Source organism: Pseudophryne corroboree, chromosome 2 (assembly GCF_028390025.1).
Source record: "Pseudophryne corroboree isolate aPseCor3 chromosome 2, aPseCor3.hap2, whole genome shotgun sequence".
NCBI classification, from domain to species: Eukaryota; Metazoa; Chordata; class Amphibia; order Anura; family Myobatrachidae; genus Pseudophryne; species Pseudophryne corroboree.
In genome coordinates, this window is record NC_086445.1 from 646,819,953 (window position 1) to 646,844,519 (window position 24,567).

Sequence of the window (24,567 nt, forward strand, 5' to 3'; positions counted from 1 at the left end):
AAAGGTGCATACACACGGTGCAATATATCTGTGCGACAGTCAAAATCGCAAAGAAAGTTAGTGCAAATCGCACCGTGGGCCTATTTCAGCAAGGATTGCAAAATTAGCAAAAAAAAAAGCATAAAAACGCAAATTCTGCAACTTAAATAGCAAAAACTAAGGAAATAAAACCAATTTCTGAGACTTAGCAAAACTGCATATGCAGTACGAAAAGTAGGCGTGTAGGAGGCGTACTAAAGGACTGGACTTGCAAAAACTACGATCAGGGGCGTGTTGTGGGCGTATGCTGATGGTTGGTGGACGGTGCATTTGCAATTTTTACAACAGATCACACATTTCTGATGTGCAGTTTCTGAGTGACTACAGGTCTACCTTAAAAATTGCACAAGTTGACCAAGTTGTAGAATGTTCCATGTATACTGCAATCATTGCTTCATTACACCCAGCTGAAGAAGCTCACACCTCAGACCACTAATCACTTCATTCAGCTGTATTGGAACCTAGAAACATATAAGGTATTGTTTAACTCTGTTACACATGTTGATTGTGAAAATATATGTTACTAACCGATTTGTGTTTACACTTACTAACAATCGAGGTTTGACAACCACACTATTTGATAGAAGCAAATGTAAAATAACCTTTACAAGCATTTTGCTAAGTAGTATCTGCTGAATGACATTTAGCTTCCTAATAATTTTTTTTTTGGTTAAACAAAACATACCCACATACATTACATTTTATTTGTGCGCTACACACATAAACATATGTTGAAGAACAGCAACACCATCTTTTTATTTTCAAGTTTTGCAAATTCTGCTCCATTTGTATACTTATTGAAACAAATATTTACACATAATTCCTTAAAGTAAGGTATGTAAATACAAGCAAAGAAACAATAATATGTAATGTTTGACCATTTCACAATCAAAAGAACACAATTTTTTTTTTATAAAAATGTTACTGTTTTCGAGTTAAAATATTTTGACTCCAAAAAAAGTGTGTTTGTTAAAACATATACCAAATACCAATAATTGCTGTTGTGTAGGGTTTAGAGGCTCGAATTCACACTCTCTCTAGTTGAATATACAGTATTTGAACACCGTTATGGGCATTTGTCAATCTTTGAAGAAAAACACTATGGTGTCTTTAAGATAATAATTGCTAAATTACCACAAGATCATTTGACCAATTAAGTGATGATTGAATTGATTAACAATTGTTGAATAGTTTCTTTAATTTGGGTGCAGGAAAGTAGGTTGTGCAATTTTTAAGGGAAAAACACTGTTAGCAAAAAATGCAACATCAGAAACATGTACGCAAAAATTGCGTACATTTGTAATATGTACGCAAAATTTTGGATTATTAGGATGGTTTTCGCAATATTTGCACATTTCACAAGGCCACATTCTTTTTGTTAAATTAGTGTTGGAGTTTTTCCATTTGGGTGTGCTTTCGCAATTTTGCTTTTGCTCGCAATTTTTGCTAATTTGTAATTTTTGCAATCCTTACTGAATTTGCCCCCATGTGTACACAGCTTGCAATACTGTGCAGGCAAGTCAATTTTGACTATCTAGTACAAAGTATAGTCAAAAACAGCCATATCCAAAATCGCAAGCACCCATAGACAATATCGCATAGTCAGAATCACATATTCAAAATCTCACATAAGTCAGTATCGCACCCTATGTATGCACCTTTAGACAAGTTTAGTTTAAGAAAATGCTGGGATATCCAGGAAGGGATAGCAGACAGTTGGAGAAACAAGTGATGAGAGGGGTAGAGGTCAAAGGAGGAAAGGTAGATCTCAGTAGCATCAGCATACGGATTGGAAGTAAAAAGAGCTGATGAGTTCACCTAAAGAGGACATATAGATGGAGAATAGGAGAGGTTCAAGAACAGAACCTTGGGAGGGGGGGACACCAACTGTGAGTGGAAGTTAGGGAGGAGGTTGAGCCATGAGAGGAGATGGAGAAGGAATGGTCAGATAAGTAGGAGGACAGCCAGGAGAGGGCAGTCTCTACGTAGACCAATTGAGTAAAGGATTTGCAGGATGAGATATGTTATATTTCTTAATTTTTTTTAATCACTTCTAGTGTTCATGGTCCTCTTCACCTGCCCTGCACTATTTATTAGTGAATGGATTGGTTGCATTCTCATAAATATTAATTACTATTATTATTATTATTCCACCAGTGGTTTTGCTAATTGTTACAGAATTGTGAGGCTATGTTCTTTAAGATATTGGCATGGCTGATTAAAGAACTGTGTGCATGTAATATGGCTGTTTAATATATTTGAATTGTTTTATTATGCCCAGTACTGTACTTCTGTCATGTTGAGCTAAGCTGTGGCCAATTGGGTGTACATTTATTATCTGGGCTGGATGGCTTCATGCCAGATAGCAGAATGGTGGGATACTACTGCTAAGATCCTTAGATTTTTGAGGACTATTCTTCAAACTCCGCAAACTTCAAACTGTGTCTTTCTTTATATAAATTTTACATTCGCTAGAAAATGTTATGTTTCATGTACTGATCACTCTAGGGTAGGGCATTTCTTTGCATGCCTGCACATGAGGATGGGGTGTGGACTCATGGCATGCCCCCTGTTTGGGCATGCCCAGCATTTCGGAGGTACTGGACTGCCCCCATGCTCTCTCTGCACTGTGAGTAGATACCGTATGCATGCACTAAACTGCAACTTTTCCCACCCGTGGGACACTGCGGCCCATGGATGGGAGCTGCAGGCGGTTTCAGCAGGGCACATTTTGTAATTTTAAAATCGGGCAGGGCACAGCACCCAACTGAAGCAGCCTAGCAGGATTATGCAGGAGTATAGGCCATTATTCAGTGTTGTATGCAAACCCAAGGATGTGAGCTCTGCAGATGGGAATACATATGTTTTACCAGTGGCCAGGATCCCGGCTGTGATGATCCCGATAGCGGGATCCCGGCCACCAGTATGCCGTCAGCGGTGCGAGTGCAAGAAAGCCACTTGTGCTGTGCTCGCCGCAGCCAAAGAGGGAAAAAACCTGTAGTGCCGGAATTCCGGTGGCGGCATTTCACCGCCGGCTTCATCATTGTGACCACCGGGGTCCCGACGGGCGGTCTCGTGATCGCCTCCTCTGCAGATGCGCAGGATCTAGACTGCACATGTGCAAGTTTTTCTGTGAGATTACTAGCAGTACACCCAAGCTGTTTGACATGGTGCTGCCATTTGGGGGCTGAACAGGGGGCGGCAATGGAGAACGTTTTTTAAAAAGGTGGCTTGTTGTCCCTGTTTTGTCAGTGTCGAGGTAGGTTCTGTGTCTTCCAATGCAGATTTCCTAGCGCTTGCTACTGCAAAGCTTACAACTCTGAATCTGGCCGATAATGCATGATATCACTAACTCCCCCCCCCCCCCCCCCCCACCCAATAATAATAATAAGATAAAATAAAATAGAAAAACATACAGTACACAAAAATGTGCTTCATCTAGTTACTAGAGAAATGGAAGTATGAGAACTGTTCTTTATAATTTTGTTTATTCTTCGGGGTCCATGGTCTACACAGGGATAATCCTTAACCTTCGGGTATGATCTGTTGGAGACCAGGACTGGTACCAAACAATAAAGCTTTGTGAGGCTCCCAAGATGCAGTGGCCTCCTCTGCCTTCATACGCTGCCAACATGCTCAGGCACATCAGTTTTATATGGTGTCAGCTTGGTGCTGGTCATGCTGAACAAGGGCTGCACACTTTTCTTTTTTAACTTTTTACTGAGCGATCAGCGTCTGCTAGTCCAACTGGAAGCCAGCACTGAAGCTCCTACACACCCACCGGGCCGCGACACCACAACTGGGTGTGTGATTTCGTTGGGACCCCTGGCACAATCCTCACTCGCAGAGTCGCAAGGGCACCCTGGACTGCAGCTGGATCACTGGGAGACCCGTAAGGCAGGTTCCCACTTTTGAGACACGTGGATTGTGCAGTCCGTTTACCGCTGACCTGGGGAGAGGGTCAGCGATGCTGAGGTGCTCCTAGACCACCATGTAATGTACACTGGCGCATGGGATACAGACAGGTCAGGAGAACCGGTGGTGACATTCGGCATAGGGGAGGTCAGCGATTCCCCTGCGGCCGCTCTCCCAGCCCATGGCACCATTCTACAGCGGTCTTCCCGCCCTGGGCTGCTCATTCCTCACCTTCCTCCACAGAGAGACGCTGGTCAGTCATTACCTTGCTCTGCAGGTCTCCAGGTCTCCAGGAGTGGTGGGCAGTATATTCCTGTATACCTCTATCACATAGGTTATACAAAGCTGTGCATCCTAACAAGCCTCTTCTACAGAGCAGGGTTGTTGCTACCAGTGCTCATCGCAGTTAAATTGTTTATACTGTCTTCTATGTGACTTATGCTAGTACTGCTGCATGCTTCCATCTTCTCTCCGATATTGCTTTCCCTTTTCTCCCTAAAATGTGTTTAGGGTTACATTGGCCACACTGTACTGTATATTGTAATTTCTGCAGCGGGGTACACTGTGCTCCACAGGGAATACATCGGGGTGCAGAGTTGGCTCTTGATCCGAGGCACCAACAGGCTAAAGCTAGTGTTCCCGCCCTGGAGCTGCATTTCACTGTCCCTCACTCCCTGACTGAGATTTCAGCGCCATTTTCTCACATAGCTGCGTCTGGTCTCCGGGACTGCTAGGCTAAGTCTCCTCTGTAAATCCGCCTGCCTCATCAGCGCTGTGATTTTACGGTCACTTAAGTATTCTACATGTCATTTTAGACAGTGTTAGTTATGAATAAGTGTGCTTCTGCCTGAACATTTAGTACAAGTGTTCTGAGATATACATCCAATATCTACTGTGCATTGTTATATCTGTGTATACATATATTTATATGTGATTTTACTATTCCGGTGCAGTTTTAATGTTTGTCTGAATTAATTTCTGCATTGTAACTGTGACTGAGTGTGCCTGTAGCTGCTGTGTGGATTTCATTAGTGTATCCCACCTACTGCTATCACTGTATTCTGTACCCTGAGGAGCTAGGTGCGCCAGGGTCTCATTATTTGCAGCTATTGTTTTTGTCTGGCTGTTTTGTACTGTTTAGCTCTGCGGCTACTACTATCATGCCTACCATGCAGGGCGGGAAATCCGCGGACACTTTAGCATCATGCAGGACGTGCACCACGGATTTACCTGAGGGGGAAGTTATAACTGATAATTTGTGTACTGGGTACCATACGTCTCCCAGTCAGCCCACAGCTCCCGTAGTCACTCAGTAGCCACCTTGGAAAGCATTTTCCAGAATGTTGCATACGCTGGTGTCACGTCTTACGCCCCCTGTGGGACCTCCTGTGCCATTACAATCATAGATTGTCCATGTAGTTAATCCACCCTGGGCAGACGCTCTGTCTATCCAGATACAGCAATTAAAACTATCTTTGGTGGTACAACAGCCTACCTCACGCCCCGCTGGGGTCAAGAGGTCATCTAGGCGGGCCGCTTCCTCCTCACAATCCACTAACATTTCAGATAATTCTTCTGATGAGGATGGGGAATATACTAATCCGTCGGACACTGAATCAGTTGCTTCTGATGAGGAACCTACAACTCAGGTTGATGTCCCTGACCTAGTGGAGGCTATTAAGCTGATTCTACAAATTGATGATGAGGTAGATCCCACTACTGTGTCTAAAAAACCTGATAAGTTTAAACGTCAGAAGGTTGCTAAAGTAGTCTTATCGTATTCTGACCATTTAATTGACATATACGTCAGGAATCCTGGTCTTCTCCGGGAAATAAATTCTCCCTGTCTAAAAAGATGCTAGCTCGTTATCCTATCCCTGCTGAGTTGAGTAACAAATGGGAAAATCCACCACCAGTAGACTCTCATGTCGCCCGTCTTGTGGTTTCATCTACTCTGCCTACTCCCACTGTCACCTCACTGAAGGAGTCGACGGATAAGCATGTGGAGGGATGCCTGAAGTCTATTTACTTCCTTACCAGGGCTGTACATAGACCCACTATAGCAGCCTCCAGGGCCACTAAAGGAATTGGAGCATGGATTCAGGCATTGGAGGAAGAGCTACCTCAGGATATATCTGACACTGCCAGACAATATCTGTCTCACATTACTACTGCCTCCCACTATATTCAGGAGGCGTTCTCGGAGGCAGGTGTTATGGCGGCCAAGGCATCTACCACGTCTATGCTGACTCGGCGTATTCTGTGGACGTGGACTCCAAAAAGACCCAGGAGGTCCTCCCTTTTAAGGGAGACATCCTCTTTGGGGAGGATTTGAACAAAATTGTGACTGACTTGGCATCTGCCAAAACTGCGTTTTTCCCAAGTACTAATCATTCCGCTCCGAAGGCTAAGAGCACCACTTTTCGTTCCTTTCGTCCTCCAGGAAAAGCAAAGGGTCAAACGTACCCGAGATAGGCTCGTAAACAATCCTGGGCTGCCCGTCAGTCTGCTTCTGAACAGGACAAGCCCGCTGCATGATGGGACGGGCCTCCTCTGGGGGAATCCCAGGGTGGGAGTCCGACTTCTACAATTCGCCCAGGTCTGGTTAAAGACCACTTCAGATGCATGAGTGCGAGAAGTTGTCTCTCACAGGTACGCAGTCTCTTTCAAGAGACGTCCTCCTCACCAGTTCTGCACGACGGTTCTTCCTTTGGATCTGTTGAAAGTGCGGGCTCTACACCTGGTTGTACGATCCCTCCTGGACACTGGAGTGGTAGTGCCGATACCTCTGTCCCAGATAGGCAGCGGATACTTTTCGACTCTGCTTCTAGTCCCGAAACCCAACGGGTCCTTCTGGCCTATACTCAATCTCAAATCTTTGAACAAATTTGTGAGAGTGTCCAAATTCCGTATGGAAACCCTGCGTTCTATTGTGCTGGCCATGGAACCCGAGGACTATACAGTATGATATCCCTGGACATACAGGATGTTTACCCGCATATACCTATTGCCATTTCGCATCAGCAATATCTTCAGTTTGCTATTGGCAACCTACATTATCAATTCCAGGCTCTGCCATTTTAATTAGCCATGGCCCCTCGGATTTTCACCAAGGTCATGGCCGTGATGACGGCTTTTCTCTGCCGTCAGGGTATCGGGATCCTGTCGTATCTGGACAACTTGCTGATCCTGGCGAACTCCCAAGAGGTACTGCTCCGTCATCTGGAACTGACGGTACAGTTTCTACAAGCCCACGGTTGGCTCATTAACTGGAAGCAGTCCTAGCTGGTCCCTGCGCGGAGCATGGTACACCTGAGGGCACTGCTGGACACACACAGCCAAAGACTGTTTCTGTCTCTGGAGAATGTCCTGAAACTTCAGGACAGGATCAGATGCTTCCTTTCTTGCCCACGAGTGTCGATAGACACGGCAATGCAAGTACAAGACCTCATGGTGTCGGCTTTTGACATGGTAGAGTACGCTCAATTTCATTCCCGCCCTCTGCAGAGGTTGATCCTTTCTAAGTGGGATGGCCTGCCTCATCGGATCAGGTCTCAAATGATCTCCCTGACTCTGGAGGTCCATCTGTCACTGAGCTGGTGGCTACGGGACCGACAGCTGAGCAGGGGCCGTACCTTCTGGATCCCCGACTGGGTCCTACTGACTACGGATGCCAACCTGCGGGGTTGGGGCACGGTGCTGGATCAACACTGTCTCCAAGGTCGGTGGACCTCCCAATAAACATTCTGGAATTGCAAGCAGTGTTAAATGCCTTGACTCTTACCCTGCCTCTGATACAGAACAGGCCTGTTCAAGTACAATCCGACAACGCCACCACGGTGGCATACATAAATCATCAAGGCGGCACTCGAAGCCGCATGGCAATGTTGGAAGTGTCAAAAAAACCTTCATTGGGCGGAACACCATCTGCCAGCAATATCGTCAGTGTTCATTCCGGGAGTCCTCAACTGGCAAGCGGACTTCCTCAGTCGTCAGGACGTTCACGCCGGAGAGTGGAGCCTTCATCTGGAAGTCTTTCAACTCCTAGTGGACAAGTGGGACCTACCAGATGTGGACCTGATGGCGTCTCAACACAATCACAAGGTTCCGGTCTTCGGATCAAGGTCAAGAGATCCTCCAGCATGGTTCGTGGACACACTGGCGATTCCATGGAACTTTTGGCTGCCATACATGTTCCCTCCAGTGTCACATCTGCCCAGGGTACTATGAAAGTTCAAGAAGGAGGAATACTAACTCTAGTCGCTCCAGCGTGGCCCAGACGGGATTGGTTCTCAGACCTGCAGGGTCTATCGATAAGAGCATCTTCTTCTACTTCCTCAATCCCCAGACGTCCTCGTTCAGGGCCCTTGTGTCCACACGGACCTGGCCAGGCTGGCTTTGACGGCGTGGCTCTTGAAGCTTCACTCCTGAGGGCCAAAGGATTCTCAGAGGCGGTTATCCAAACTATGCTGAAGGCCCGTAAACCAGCTTTTGGCACGGATTTTTTGTGTGGTCTGGAATTCTTACTTCACCTGATGTGCTGCTAAGAAGTACAATGCATACAAATTCAGAACTGCCAGACCTTTGGCTTTTCTGCAACAAGGTCTAGACTTAGGCCTTCGCCTGGCCTCCCTCAAGGTTCATATATCTGCCTTGTCGGTATGGTTTCAGAGAAAAATTGCGTCTATTCCTGACGTTCATACTTTCACTCAGGGTGTTTTTTACGGATTTAGCCTCCCTATGTCCCTCCTGTGGCTCGACGGGATCTGTCTGTTGTGTTGAATGCCCTACAAGAGTCTCCATTTGAACCTCTTGAGTCTGTGGACCTTAAATATTTTACGCTTAAGGTCGTGTTTCTGCTGGCTATTGCCTCTGCTAGGAGGGTGTCTCACTTAGACGCTTTGTCCTGTCGTCCACCCTTTCTGATTTTTCACAGTGACCTGGCAGTTCTTAGAACTCGCCCTGGTTATTTACCTAAGGTGGTGTCATCTTTCCGTCTTAACCAAGAGATTGTAGTTCCGGCTATTATCTCTTCTGGTTTGTCCTCCAAAGAGCGGCCTTTGGATGTGGTACGGGCTCTCCGTATTTATGTGGAGAGGACTGCCTCTCTCAGTAGATCCGATGACCTTTTAGTTCTTTTTGGTTTTCACAAACGTGGCTGGCCTGCGTATAAGCAAACATTGGCCAGATGGATTAGAATGTTGATTGCACAAGCTTATACACAGGCTGGTCTTCCAGCTCCTGCTGCTATTAAAGACCATTCTACTTGGTCTGTTGGACCTTCGTGGGCGGCCCGCCGAGGCGTGTCCGCTGATTATTTGGGCGAGGTGGCTATGTGGTCCTCAGAGAACACGTTCATTAGGTTCTATGCCTTTGATACTTCCGCCTCCCAGGATGCTTCCTTTGGACGCCGTGTTCTTGTGCCCGCTATGGTGCCTCCCCTCCCATGAGAACTGCTTTAGGACATCCCCAATGTATTCCCTGTGAAACACAGTCTACCCTGCTGCAGAATAGGAGATTTATGGTAGACTTATCATAGCTAAATCTCTTTCTGAGAGGTACACTGGGTTCCACAGGGCACCCATCCTGACGCACATAGCTTCTTTGGGTTTGTATGGCATTAGCAGCTGGTCCCTCCTCCTGTCGTGAGAATGTGGTTCTATGGGGGTCATTCCGAGTTGATCGCTAGATAAAAATGTTCGCTGCACAGCGATTTAGTGAAAATGCAGCACTTCTGCGCATGCGCGACGTACTTTCACAATGGGCGATGTATTTTTACAAAAGGTCTAGCGAAGCTATTCAGTCGCACTGCTGGCCGCAGAGTGATTGACATGAAGTGGGCGTTTCTGGGTGTCAACTGACCGTTTTCAGAGAGTGTTCGAAAAACGCAGGCGTGGCTGGGCGAATGCAGGGCGTGTTGGTGACATCAAATCCGGAACTGAACAGTCTGAAGTGATCGCAAGCTAGGAGTAGGTCTGGAGGTACTCTGAAACTGCACAATTTTTTTTTGTAGTCGCTCTGCGATCCTTTCGTTCGCACTTCTGCTAAGCTAAAATACACTCTCAGAGGGCGGCGGCTTAGCATTTGCACGACTGCTAAAAACTGCTAGCGAGCGATGATCTCGGAATGACCCCCTATGTGACTAACATCTGCCATCTCTTTTACCTGCTACTGCATTGGACTGGTTAACGAAACTGAGCTCCAGTGTCCGGAGGCGGGGTTATAGAGGAGTCGGTGCAAGGCATCCTGGGAACAGTCAAAGCTTTAGCCTGTTGGTGCCTCGTATCAAGATCCAACTCTACACCCCAATGTATTCTCTGTGGAAACCAGGGACGTGAGGTGAGCTAAATAGCTCAGGAGGCACTGGCTAGCCCCAGAGCCAGATTTACATGCAATTTATGAGCCAAAGCGTACATCTGGGCATTCTACACAGGTGCAGCAGTGTAAACTCCTGGAAATTTGGTGAGTTTTGAACAGAGATGTGCGGAAAAGATAGGCAGTTGAGGCACTGCCTCCCCTGCCTTAGACTTTTTACTCCAGAATTTTGGATATAAAATTATTAGAATAATGCAAAGAAGATATTTCTAACATATTCTTTGTATTTTTTTATATACTTTTCTCTGACGTCCTAGTGGATGCTGGGGACTCCGTAAGGACCATGGGGAATAGACGGCTCCGCAGGAGACTGGGCACATCTAAAGAAAGATTTAGGACTATCTGGTGTGCACTGGCTCCTCCCCCTATGACCCTCCTCCAAGCCTCAGTTAGATTTCTGTGCCCGGCTGTGCTGGATGCACACTAGGGGCTCTCCTGAGCTCCTAGGAAGAAAGTGTTTGTTAGGTTTTTTATTTTCAGTGAGACCTGCTGGCAACAGGCTCACTGCATCGAGGGACTAAGGGGAGAAGAAGCGAACCTACCTAAGTGGTGGTAGCTTGGGCTTCTTAGGCTACTGGACACCATTAGCTCCAGAGGGATCGAACACAGGACCCGACCTCGTCGTCCGTTCCCGGAGCCGCGCCACCGTCCCCCTTACAGAGCCAGAAGCAAGAAGGTGGTCCGGAAAATCGGCGGCTGAAGACTTCGGTCTTCTCCAAGGTAGCGCACAGCACTGCAGCTGTGCGCCATTGCTCCTCATGCACACCACACACTTCGGTCACTGATGGGTGCAGGGCGCTGGGGGGGGGGGCGCCCTGAGCAGCAATACTGACACCTTGGCTGGCAAACTGGCACCATATATAGCCCCAGAGGCTATATAGGTGCTTTTTAGCCCCTGCCAGAATCCATAAAAATGCGGGAGAAAGTCCGCGAAAAAGGGGCGGAGCTATCTCCTTCAGCACACTGGCGCCATTTTTCCCTCACAGCTCCGTTGGAGGGAAGCTCCCTGGCTCTCCCCTGCAGTCAATACACTACAGAAAGGGTTAAAAAGAGAGTGGGGGCACAATTTAGGCGCAGTATACAATATATATAGGCAGCTATAAGGGAAAACACTCTTATATGTGATATCCCTGTGATAAATAGCGCCCTGGTGTGTGCTTGCATACTCTCCCTCTGTCTCCCCAAAGGGCTTTGTGGGGTCGTGTCCTCTGTCAGAGCATTCCCTGTGTGTGTGCTGTGTGTCGGTACGACTGTGTCGACATGTATGAGGAGGATAATGATGTGGAGGCGGAGCGAATGCCTGTAAATGTGATGTCACCCCCTGCGGGATCGACACCGGTGTGGTTGGACTTATGGAAGGATTACGTGAAAGTGTCAACTCCTTACACAAAAGGTCGACGACACAGAACAGCCGGCTACTCAGCTTGTGCCTGTTCCAGCGTCTCAAATGTCATGGGGGGCTCTAAAAACGCCCGCTACCTCAGATGGCAGAAACAGATGTCGACACGGATACCGACTCCAGTGTCGACGACGATGAGACTAGTGTACCCTCCAAATAGGTCCACCCGTTACATGATTGAGGCAATGAAAAATGTATTACACATTTATGATAATACCCCAGGTACCACATAAAAGGGTATTATGTTTGGTGAGAGAAAACTACCAGTAGTTTTTCCTGCATCTGAGAAATTAAATGAGGTGTGTGAGGAAGCGTGGTCTTCCCCCGGTAAGAAATTGATCATTTCTAAACGGTAATTGGCAGCGTACCCTTTCCCGCCAGAGGATAGGTCACGTTGGGAAACACCCCATAGGATAGATACAGCGCTTACACGCTTATCAGAAAAGGTGGCACTACCGTCTCCGGATACGGCCGCCCTGAAGGAACCTGCTGATGAAAAGCAGGGGGTTACCCTAAAAGATATAGTCAAACACTCGGGCATTATATTGCGACCAGCCATTGCTTCGGCATGGATGTGCAGTGCTCCCGCTGCGTGGTCAGATTCCCTGTCGGAAAATTACTATGGATAGGGACAATATTTTGCTGACAATAGAGCATATAAAAGACGTGGTCTTATACATGCGTGATGCACAGAGGGATATTTGCCGGCTGGCATCAAAAATAAGCGCTAGGTCCATTGCCGCCAGACGGGGGTTATGGACTCGGCAATGGTCAGGCGATGCCGACTCGAATCGGCACATGGAAGTTTTGCCCTATAAGGGGGTAAAACTGTTGGGGGATGGTCTTTCAGACCTCGTTTCCACAGCTACTGCTGGGAAATCGACTTTTTTGCCACAGGCTACCCCACAACAAAAGAAAGCACCGTATCATCAAGTACAGTCCTTTCGGCCCCAGAAAAGCAAGAGGGCTAGAGGCTCATCCTTTCTGCCGAGAGGCAAAGGTAGAGGAAAAAGCTGCAGCACACAGCTAGTTCCCAAGAGCAGAAGTCCTCCCTGCGTCCGGTAAGTCCACAGCATAACGCTGGGGCTGCTCAGGCGGACCCTGGTACAGTGGGGGCCCGTCTCAGAAATTTCAGCGCCCAGTGTGCTCTCTCACATGGATACCTGGGTCCTTCAAGTAGTATCTCAGGGGTACAGGCTGGAGTTCGAGACGTTCTTCCCCCCGCCGTTTCCTAAAATCTGCCTTACCGGCACCTCCCTCTGCCAGGGAGGCGGTGTTGGTGGCTATTCAACACTATAATCACAACAAGTGATTGTCAAGGTGCCCCTCCTTCAGCAAGGAAGGGGTTACTATTCCACAATGGTTGTGGTACCGAAACAGAACGGTTCGGTGAGACCCATCTTAAAATTAAAATACTTGAACTTTTATATCAGAAGATTCAAGTTCGAGATGGAATCGCTCAGGGCGGTTATTACGAGCCTGGACGAGGGGGATTACAGGGTCTCCCTGGACATCAAGGATGCGTACCTGCATGTCCCCATTTACCCTCCTCACCAGGAGTACCTCAGATGTGTGGTACAGGACTGTCACTATCAGTTCCAGACGCTGCCGTTGGAGTTGTCCACGGCACAGAAGGTTTTTACCAAGGTAATGGCCGAAATGATGATACTCCTTCGCAAGAAGGAAGTTTTTATTATCCCGTACTTGGACGATCTCCTGATAAAGGCGAGGTCCAAAGAACAGTTGGTAGTGGGGGTAGCACTCTCTCGGGAAGTGCTACAACAGCACGACTGGATTCTCAATATTCCAAAGTCACAGCTGGTCCCGACGACACGTCTTCTGTTCCTGGGAATGATTCTGGACACAGACCAGAAAAGAGTGTTTCTTCCAGTGGAAGCACACGAGTCCTGAAAAAAAAATGGTAGCTTCGTACGAAGCATAATTCCATTCGGAAGGTTCCACGCAAGGACGTTCCAGTGGGACCTGTGGGACAAATGGTCCGGGTCCCATCTACAGATACAACAGCGGATAACCCTGTCGGCAAGAAACAGGGTGTCGCTGCTGTGGTGGCTGCAGAGGGCTCATCTACTAGAGGGCCGCAGATTCGGAATACAGGACTGGGTCCTGGTGACCACGGAGGCCAGCCTTCGGGGCTGGAGTGCAGTCACACAGGGAAGAAATTTCCAAGGAGATTTCGCTTCACATAATAATTCTGGAGCTAAGGGCCATTTACAATGCCCTAAGCCAAGCAGGGCCCCTGCTTCAGAACCAGCCGGTACTGATCCAATCAGACAACATCACGGCGGTCGCCCATGTAAACAGACAGGGCGGCACAAGAAGCAGGATGGCGATGGCAGAAGCCACAAGGATTCTCCGATGGGCGACCTACACCCTGGAGAATGGGGACTTCTTCCAGAAGTTTTCCAAATGCGGGTAAACCGTTGGGAATGACCACGGGTGGACATGATGGCGTCCCGCCTCAACAAAAAGTTGAAAAGATATTGCGCCAGGTCAAGGGACCCTCAGGCGATCGCTGTGGACGCTCTAGTGACACCGTGGGTGTACCAGTCGGTTTATGTGTTTCCTCCTCTACCTCTCATACCCAGGGTACTGAGAATAATAAGAATGCGAGGAGTGAAAACCATACTCGTGGTTCCGGATTGGCCAAGAAGAGCTTGGTACCCGGAACTTCAAGAGATGCGGGCAGAGGACCTTTGGCCTCTGCCGCTCAGACAAGACCTGCTGCAGCAGGGACCCTGTCTGTTCCAAGACTTACCGCGGCTGAGTTTGACGGCATGGCGGTTGAACACCGCATCCTAAAGGAAAAGGGTATTCCGGAGGAAGTCATCCCTACCCTGATCAAAGCCAGGAAGGATGTCACCGCAAGACATTATTACCGCATTTGGCGGAAATATGTTGCTTGGTGTGAGGCCATGGAGGCCCCGAAGGAGGAATTTCAACTGGGTCGATTCCAACACTTCCTGCAAGCAGGGGTGACGTTGGGCCTCAAATTGGGGTCCATCAAGGTCCAGATTTCGGCTCTGTCGATTTTCTTCCGGAAAGAACTGGCTTCACTGCCTGAAGTTCAGACTTTTGTCAAAGGAGTTCTGCATATTCAGCCTCGTTTTGTGCCCCCAGTGGCACCTTGGGATCTCAATGTGGTTTTGGCATTCCTGAAATCACATTGGTTCGAACCACTTAAGACTGTGGAATTAAAATATCTCACGTGGAAAGTGATCATAAGATGGATAGGGCAGAATTGAGGACTCGTCCTCAGTTTCTCCCAAAGGTGGTCTCAGCTTTTCACTTGAACCAACCTATTGTGGTGCCTGCGGCTACTAGGGACTTGGAGGATTCCAAGTTGCTGGACGTAGTCAGGGCCCTGAAAATTTATGTTTCCAGGACGGCTGGAGTCAGAAAAACTGACTCGCTGTTTATCTTGTATGCACCCAACAAGCTGGGTGCTCCTGCTTCTAAGCAGTCTATTGCGCACTGGATTTGTAGCACTATTCAGCTGGCGCATTCTGCGGTAGGATTACCGCAGCCTAAATCAATAAAAGCCCATTCCACAAGGAAGGTGGGGTCATCTTGGGCGGCTGCCCGAGGGGTCTCGGTTTTACAACTTTGCCGAGCAGCTACTTGGTCAGGGGCAAACACGTTTGCTAAATTCTACAAATTTGATTCCCTGGCTGAGGAGGACCTGGAGTTCTCTAATTCGGTGCTGCAGAGTCATCCGCACTCTCCCGCCCGTTTGGGAGCTTTGGTATAATCCCCATGGTCCTTACGGAGTCCCCAGCATCCACTAGGACGTCAGAGAAAATAAGATTTTACTCACCGGTAAATCTATTTCTCGTAGTCCGTAGTGGATGCTGGGCGCCCATCCCAAGTGCGGATTGTCTGCAATACTTGTACATAGTTATTGTTACAAAAATCGGGTTTTGTTGTGAGCCATCTCTTCAGAGGCTCCAATTGTTATCATACTGTTAACCGGGGTTCCTATCACGTGTTATATAGTGTGATTGGTGTGGCTGGTATGAGTCTTACCCGGGATTCAAAATCCTTCCTTATTGTGTCAGCTCTTCCGGGCACAGTTCCTAACTGAGGCTTGGAGGAGGGTCATAGGGGGAGGAGCCAGTGCACACCAGATAGTCCTAAATCTTTCTTTAGATGTGCCCAGTCTCCTGCGGAGCCGTCTATTCCCCATGGTCCTTACGGAGTCCCCAGCATCCATTACGGACTACGAGAAATAGATTTACCGGTGAGTAAAATCTTATTTATACAGTCAAAACCCTGGTGCAAATGTTAGTATGACAGTAAAGACTCTGCCTCACCCCACCGCACGTCGGTGGTGGAAATCAGTGTACCGTGCAGAAAGAGATTTAACTATGGTAAGTCTACCATAAATCTCCTTTTGTGTGCACACTTTATCACATAATGGGGGTCATTCCGACCCGTTTGCACGCAGCAGTTTGTCGCTGCGGGTCTGGAATGCGCATGCACAGCCTGCACACGCGCATCGTTGCCCGGCAACAGGGGTCGCCGGGTTACGACACGGATTGCGAAGAAAGCGGTCACAGCGGCGGCCACAAGAAGATTGACAGAAGAAGGCATTCCTGGGCGTCACCAGACCGTTGGCGGCCATTTTCGGGGAGTGGTGGAGAAAACTCAGGAGTGGTCAGAAGAACGGAGGGTGGATGTCTGACCTCATAGCCGGGACCTGCATCGCTTGAGCCGTCGCACAGGGTAAATAGGTCTAGGGCTAGTCTCCTTTTACATAAAACCTTTTTTAGCTTAGCAGGGCTGCACAAGCTTTCGCAGCCCTGCTAAGCTAAAAAACACTCCCCCATAGACGTGGACTAGTTGATCGCACCAGTAGCAAAAAGTTGCTGGCTGCGATCAATTCGGAATGACCACCATTATCCCTGTTACACTCTGCACATTGCTATAATTGTATGTGTTCCTGGTATTTCTGCTATGTCTAACAAGTCTAAGACCAAGCAGTCAGGCACTTCTACAACAGTAGCATGTAATACCTTTAACACAGAGGTTTTACCTCAAGAACTGTCAGTGCACAACCTGTTTTGTGCCTCCTAGCATCTTAGCCCCTTCAGCACTGGTACAAGAACCCCCATGGGCATTGTTCACTACGTTGCTGACAAAAATTGCTGACCATATTGCTACCCCACTTGTGGCTTCCCCTATGGCTATACCACAATCATTGCAGTCCTCACTGGCTCCCTCTATGGGATTTCCACATTCAATACAACCTTTTTATCAGGCAAATGAAGCCCCACCAATCCTTACTACATGGTTGGACTCATTCTCTAGTTCTTTATAGAGTTTGGCTGCTTTTCAACACATTATGTAGGATCAAGGTAGATTGCCTGCAGCCTCTACTTCTAACCGGCCTATGCCTTCCTCACAATTTACCCCCCACTCTGATTCTGAAGATTCATTAGTTTCTTTTGAGCAGGATGAGGTTTCAGATGCTGAATCCCTCTCGGGGAAGGAGGGAGCCACACCTAAATTTAATGTGGCTACTTAATGTGGCTTCTTTCATTAGGGAAGTGAAGTTGTCACTTCAGCTAGAAGATGATGAACCAGTCCCTACTACTACCGACCCTCTGCCTAAACGGCAGAAAGTAGTTCTAGAAATTTACTGTCCCTATGAAGCTCAGCTCCTTTTATCCGCTACCACAAGCGGATTGTACAAAGTGGTGGCTGCTCATGTGAAACAATTAGTTAAAAGTTCGGCACTCCTTATCCCTACAACTCCCTTGGAATCGGCGTGATCCCGGGATTTAGGGCCAAAAACGGCTGGGATTAAATCCCGGGGATTGAGGGTGCAGCATTGAGCATTCTCAGGACACTCTGACGCTGCCCGGCTTCCTCCTCCCAGCTCCCCAGCGCAGCTTGATGTGCAGTGAGAGGTCATGTTGCGCCATCACATGCCGCTGGGAGTCGCCGAAAGAGAGCAGCTGATGTGTCCCACCCGCTCACTTCCGGTGTATGATGAGTTTTGTGTGCAGTGCGAGCAGGGTGGGACAAGGAGGTCGGCCACACAGGGAAAAGCCAATCCCGTGTATCCTGGAATTGACTATTTTTCAATCCTGATACCTAGGATTGAAAAAATTGCCTCAAATTAGCCTCCATAATCCCTAAGGCACTGAGTTGTGTCTCAAGTCTATGTACTCCCTCACAGGAGCAACGGCTAGATTGACTACTGCTACAGCCTGGGTGGCTAAGGCCAGAGAGACTTGTGCAGACAACCTTGAATAAAGTTTCACCTCTGATCCCACCAAGGACCTGTTGACTCTAATCAATAGTATTAGAGATGAAGCCTATTACATTGGACAGGCAGCTCTGGACACAGTCCTATTGTTCCCTAAGGCTTCAGCTGTTTCCTTTGCAGCTCACCGCATTGTGTGGCACTGATTTTGAAAAGCATATTCAGAGGCAGAGGCGGTCCTGGAAGTCTTGCCATACACAGGCAACAGTGGCGTATTTATAATGGGTGCAGTGTGTGCGGTGCACATAGGTCCCTGGGTCCAGAGGGGGCCCACACCACACATACTGCACCAGTTTCTTCTTTACTTACTTGTCTGGTGTCCATCAGTGAGGTGATTCAAAGTACCCTCCAGGCTCAAAAACCAACCTCAGCTTGCACTTATTACCGGATTTGGCACTCCTACTTCCAGTGGTGTACTCTTCGGAACTACGCCCTTAGGGTGCTCCGTATCCCTAAGTTATTGGCTTTTCTGCAGACAGGTCTTACCAGGGGTCTTCGTTTGGCTACTCTCAAGGTCAAGGTCTCAACTTTGTCCATCTGGTTCCAGAAGAGGCTGGCTCCCCTACCGCATGTGTGTGCCTTCTTCAGGGGTCCTCCGGATACACCCTCCTTTTGTGCCTCCGATAGCTCCTTGGGATCTGTCCTTGGTGCTTTGGGCCTTACAGCACAGTCCGTTTGTACCTCTGGAGACAGTTGGCATCAAATGGCTCCCCGCCAAGACTCCTTTTCTGCTGGCTTTTGCCTCAGCCCGTAGAGTCTCTGACTTTTGTCGCTCCCTGTTTCTGATATTCCACCTGGACCGGGCAGTCCTTTGGACTAAACGTGGATACCTACCTAAGGTAGTGTCTAAATTTCATATCAAGGAACCAACTGTGGTACTGGTTTTCCAGCAACTTGGTCTCTCACCGGAGGAAGCTTCGTTGGACTTGGTCTCTCACCGTAGGAAGCTTCATTGGATTAGGATCTCTGTGGAGCAAACTAATTCAGTTAGAAAAGCAGATTCCTTATTTATCCTCTATGGATTCCATCAGCAGGGCTGGCCAACCAATAAACAAACATTGGCACGTTGGCTTTGCATGACCATCTCACAGACTTACACACAGGCTTATCTGCCTGTTCCGAATGCAGTATCTGCTCATTCTACTTGCTCTGTGGGTCATTCGTGACCAGCACGCCGGGCAGCGTCTGCTGAACAATTATGCAAGGGTGCTACTTAGCCTTTTGCCCACACATTTCTTAGGTTCTATACCTTTGATACGTTTGGCTCTCAATATGCAATCTTTCAGCTTAGGAGTGTTCCCTCCCTATAACAACTGCTTTGGGACATCCAAAGATTATGGATTAACCCTGTGGAGACCATGGATCCCCAAGAAGAAAAGAAAGAGTTATTGTAAAACTTAAGTTCATTAACTCTTTCTTTGAGGTCCATGGGATCCACAGGGTGCCCACCCTGACGCACCACGCTCCTGTCGTTTGCCTTTCGGTCACCAGTTCCCTTCGCTTCTCTGAGAGTGTGATTTTCTGTGTGTACCATACTTTCTTCTCTCCTATCTCCAGCTCCTGCTTTGGGGTTGTTAACTAAAACTGATGTGCCTGAGCATGGGGGCGGGGTATGAGGGCAGAGAGGCCCACTGCGTCTTGGGAGCCTCCTGGTCTCCACCAGATCATGCCCAAGGTTAAGGATTAACTCTGTGGATATCATGGACCTCGAAGAAAAAGAGATAACGAAGGTAAGTTTTACCATAACTCTTCTTCTTTTCTTGGTATTGGTAATTCCACTTTAAACACTGACCACGTTATTAAAGTATGTGTTACATTTGGCACTGAAATTGTACTTTCATGTAACTATTGCAGTTCAGTATTTTGATAATGCTTTTATTTACTTGTTTTTTTTTTTTTCTGCTTCAGGTGTTGACCAAAATCCGCTCTGGTCACAGAGCAAATATCTTTAGTGCAAAGTTCCTTCCACTTACAAATGACAAGTGCATTATATCGTGCTCAGGAGATGGAGTTATTTACCTCACAAATATTGAAAAAGATGCAGAGACAAATAGACAGTGCCGATTTACATGTCATTATGGGACTGCATATGAGGTTTGTAATAGCAAATTAAGATATATATATATATATATATATATATATATATATATTCTTGTTTTTCATGCGTTAATGAAGAAATAAAAGCACTGATTATTTCATGATGTATACCTCACAGTATATCGTTGCCACTTTTTCATGTTAATTTTGTAGTTGACACTAAAAAGAACTTAGTTTAGGGGATTTTAAAATCAACACTCCTTAAGAGAAACATTGTAATATAGTAAATCTCGTATATTTGTTTACAGGAAAAGGACATGCTTTCCTTCTAATAAAGTCCTTATACAGTATGTTATTGTAATGCCAGACCCATTACAAAATATATTTTCTCATATTTCATGGCAGCACTCACATATGGCCTAATACTCTGGGACATAAATCTTGTGTTGGAATATAGCTGCTACAATCACATCCCCCATGCACTCTGTTATGCAGCCAGCGATGCGCTCACCTCCTGATCCCCGTTGGTGGCTTCTTCCTTCTTAGCAGTGTATTGCTGTAGTGCAGGCACATCTGCTCTACTCACTGATGCTGGGAGGAGGCGTAACCGTGCTGAGACATCCATAGACCATGGCCACACTTCCTCCCAGCATCATTCAGTGAGGATAAATGGAGACTGGAGGAGGAGGAGATGCCTGTGCATTCAGGACGTGAGCGTCAGGCGAGGGAAACCTGTGAAAATTTTGATGTGGTGTCTCCTTAGGTCTAGTTATGCCCCTGGTTGGATGTGATAAATCTAGAACCTTTGAACTCTTAGATCATTTGAGTGAAGTATCACTCAAGTGTTTGACACTCAAAGTAAAATTTTTGGTGCCAATCACATCTGCCAGAAGAGTGGAAGAACTTCAAGGTGTATGGCACCTGTAACCATTTGTAAACATACTTTCCAAAACAGAGGTGCTGCAAACAAATCCAGCAGTATTGCCTAAAGTAGCCTCAGAGTTTCCGGTCAACTAAGAAACTGTACTTCTGGCTCTGGGTCAAAGACCAGTAAGTGAAGAGGAAGAATAATTTACAGTACAATTGGAATTGGTTGGAGCAATAATTTAATTTTTTTTAAATAAAGAATAAGTGAAATGCCCATCCATGGCAGCTGCCTATTCAATGAATAGATATGGGTTGCAGTTAAAATGACGGCTTTTGGGAGCCTGGCGTTCAGGATACCACCGCCGATATCCCGACAAACGGCAATACCGACCAGGGCGATTCCCACTCATGGGTGTCTACGACCCCTATAGAGTGGGAATAGATCCTGTGGTGAGCACAACGAGCTACCGAGCCTGCAAATGGACTCTTAGTGCTCGTCCCACTTCTGACATTCTGGCGGGTGGGATGCTGCTGTCCGGATATTGACAGCCAGCTTCCCATCCGCTGGTAAATCATATGTAATTCCATAGGTATATATACTGAACTGTGTACACATTATGGAGACTGTATATGTGTGTGTGTTTATATATCTATATCAAACTCCTGAGGAAGGCAAGTTGTTGATACCAGAGGACGAAATGCGTTGAGTGATAAGGACTAAACTTCTATTCTACCCAGTTTGGGACTTTGAGAATCTACAGATAAACCTTTCATGTTTTTATATATTGAATGGCATTTATGTTTTATTTATTGTAATTAAAGTGTGTCAAAACATTATTATGCTATTGTGCCTACCCTCTCTCCTCTTTCTATGAGCTACCCCTCTGAGGATTGGGAATGATGTGAGAATTGTTACTTTCTTTGGAAGAATTTTCCAAGTTGAACTTCTTGATTCTTGTTCTTGATAGGCTCCTACATTGTTTGATCGATCTAGTTTCAATTGAAAAAATTCACGTCTTTCGTGGCCAGGGCCATATGCCTTTTATATACAGTATAAAATTAATTGATCTGTTTGTTTGCTGTTTGTCTGGTTATGCATTCAGACACTCCTGGACCAGTAGTGTTGAGACCAATACAAGATTGTATAGTTGAATCCTGGCCAGGTTTTAGGGAGGTTAGGGTTCCGGTCTGATCTCACAACGGAATGCTCCTTGAAGAAGTTTGACCCAGGTAGCCTGGTCTGGGCCTTCCACTGGATGGATTTGGAAGAAAACGTCAGAGTGGTAACAATGGTTTCCAAGAAGACATACTATGGTGTCGGGGTTGGTTGGACCTCACAGAGGAATGCTCTGGGTAGAGCTTTGATCCAGGGAGCCTGTTCTGGGCCTTCCACTGCATGGATTTGGATCAAAACTTCACAAAGTGGAAACACTGCATCTTAGAAGCTTTTGGGTCATGGGTGGCTATATTTCTGAAACAGTGCCGTTTGTGAACTGTTCGCGTGCTGCTGTGGTGAATGTGTATCGTGACTGGACAAATGGCACTATTTAGAATAACCAACGTGGAGCACCATGTGCCACTGATGTGAGAGGTGAATGTCAACTGCAAAGGTGCGTGAGGGCTGGCTGACATACTACAGTCTATCAGCTCACCATCAAAATTAACCTGGGTGTGTCTAAAACAACAGTTCAGCCCATCTAGCTGCTGTTCGTGCTGCACACTGTGGTTACTCTGGCTATTAGCTGGTTGCTATATTAATGTGACTCAATCGTGTGTGTGTGTGTGTATGTATATATATATATATATATATATATATTGTGACAAGAACACTGGGATAGTGTTTGAGGGCAGGTATATTTGTCCCAGGTTCTTGTCTTACATGTTTTAGAAAATGTTAACTTCTAGGAAAAATGCTTTTTGTTTTGTCTGAACCTTTTCAGTTTGCTGTAAAAGCTGGGTAAAGGCTCTGAGAGAGAGATAAGGCGAGTTCTAGACATTGGGCCCAGTTCGGGTCTTTGGCCTCACAGAGGGCTAATCAGGGTTTCAGCTGTGTAAGAGTGTTATAGTGCTTCTAACCTGATTAGTATGGGGAGACTGCCTGGGAAGGTTGCAGGATCTGTGTGTGAGAGACACGCTTTCTGATGCAAGTAAGCTATACAGTATGTACTGAAGAACTCTGTGTTTTGTTTAGTGACAGTTAGGAATATCTTATGTTTAGTTAGTGCCGGACAGGCAAGGTATTTTTATTTTGGGGTTTGTTTTATTTTCTGTTTCAATAAAACTGGCCGGGGTCAGTTGTACCAGAAACTGGACTTGTGTTGTTCCTCAGCTGCTGCGTGCGGCCATATTCCCCAGGAAAAGGCGCCTTGCACCCCTACAGTGTTACAACTTGGTGGAGAATGCGAGCACACCGTTCTGCGCATAAGTGAAAGCAGCAGCTTTGTGAGGCCTGCAGAAAACGGTGGTTTATGCAGATACAGCCCAGTGTGAAGTTACTGAGACTCACCCCTGAGGGTTTGATATATGTCCTGGGTGAAAGCTGCTACAAAGCCGCCTGAAAAATCTGTCGACATGGAGGATCTGCTTAAAGCCTTGCTGCAAGCTACAGCGGCTCAGCAGGAGGCCAACCGACAGCAGCAGGTGGCAATGGAGGAAAATAGGAGACAACAGCAGGTGGCAATGGAGGAAAATTGGAGACTACAGCAGGAGGCCAACAGACAGCAGCAGGTGGCAATGGAGGAAAATATAAGACAGCAGCAGGTGGCAATGGAGGAAAATAAGAGACAACAGCAGGCAGTTGTTGATGAACTTTACAGGCAACAGCGTCAGGATAGAGAGGCCTTAGCAGAAGTGGTGCAGAGACTTGCAGCTCGGGTTGGAGATGTGGCCGTCAGTGCTCCAACCAGCTCTAGTTCTATACGGGCCAGTCACTTCCTGCAGAAAATGACAGAGGCTGATGATGTGGAGGCCTATCTGACCACGTTTGAAAGGACTGCCGAGCGTGAGAACTGGCCGAAAGCACAGTGGGCCAGTCTGCTGGCACCTTTCCTGTCAGGTGAGCCCCAAAAAGCTTACTTTGATTTAAGCCCTGCTGAGGCTCGGGACTATGACAAACTAAAGACTGAGATCCTGACCCGCCTGGGAGTCACGCTGTCAGTACGAGCACAACGGGTGCACCGTTGGCTGTACGCCATGGAGAAGCCTCCGCGCTCCCAGATGCACGACCTTATTCAGCTAACAAAAAAATGGCTACAGCCAGAGACATTAACTGGTCCCCAGATGGTGGAAAGAGTCGTCATGGACCGCTACTTGAGATCTTTGCCCATGGTCCTGCGCAAGTGGGTGAGCCATGGAAACCCGGGTACTGCTGACCAATTAGTGGACATGGTAGAGAGGTATTTGGCAGCAGAGGAACTACTGATGACCACCCAGCAACCCATAGATCCTCGACAGCGCCCTTCAGTAAAGACTGGTAAGACTGTTCCGTGGGAAAACGTTGCTGGGCGGTTAAGAGAATGCAAGGCTGGAGAGACTGTAAACACTGGCCCTGGAGACAGGCCAATGGGGCTAGAACGGTCTATGCTGCCCAAACGGGTTGATAATCGTGTGGTTAAATGTTTTAGGTGTGGTATGCCAGGTCATGTTA

General features: G+C 47.2%; 1 protein-coding gene across 4 annotated transcripts in view; it reads left to right on the forward strand.

Moving 5' to 3' along the window:
- The window catches only part of DCAF6 (DDB1 and CUL4 associated factor 6), a 912,707-nt gene that overhangs the window by 296,079 nt on the left and 592,061 nt on the right, over positions 1-24,567 (forward strand). For all 4 annotated transcript variants that reach the window (XM_063954988.1, XM_063954989.1, XM_063954991.1 and 1 more), the window contains one exon: positions 19,926-20,111. In XM_063954988.1, coding sequence (XP_063811058.1) covers positions 19,926-20,111 — 186 coding nt within the window. The remainder of the gene's footprint in view (positions 1-19,925; positions 20,112-24,567) is intronic.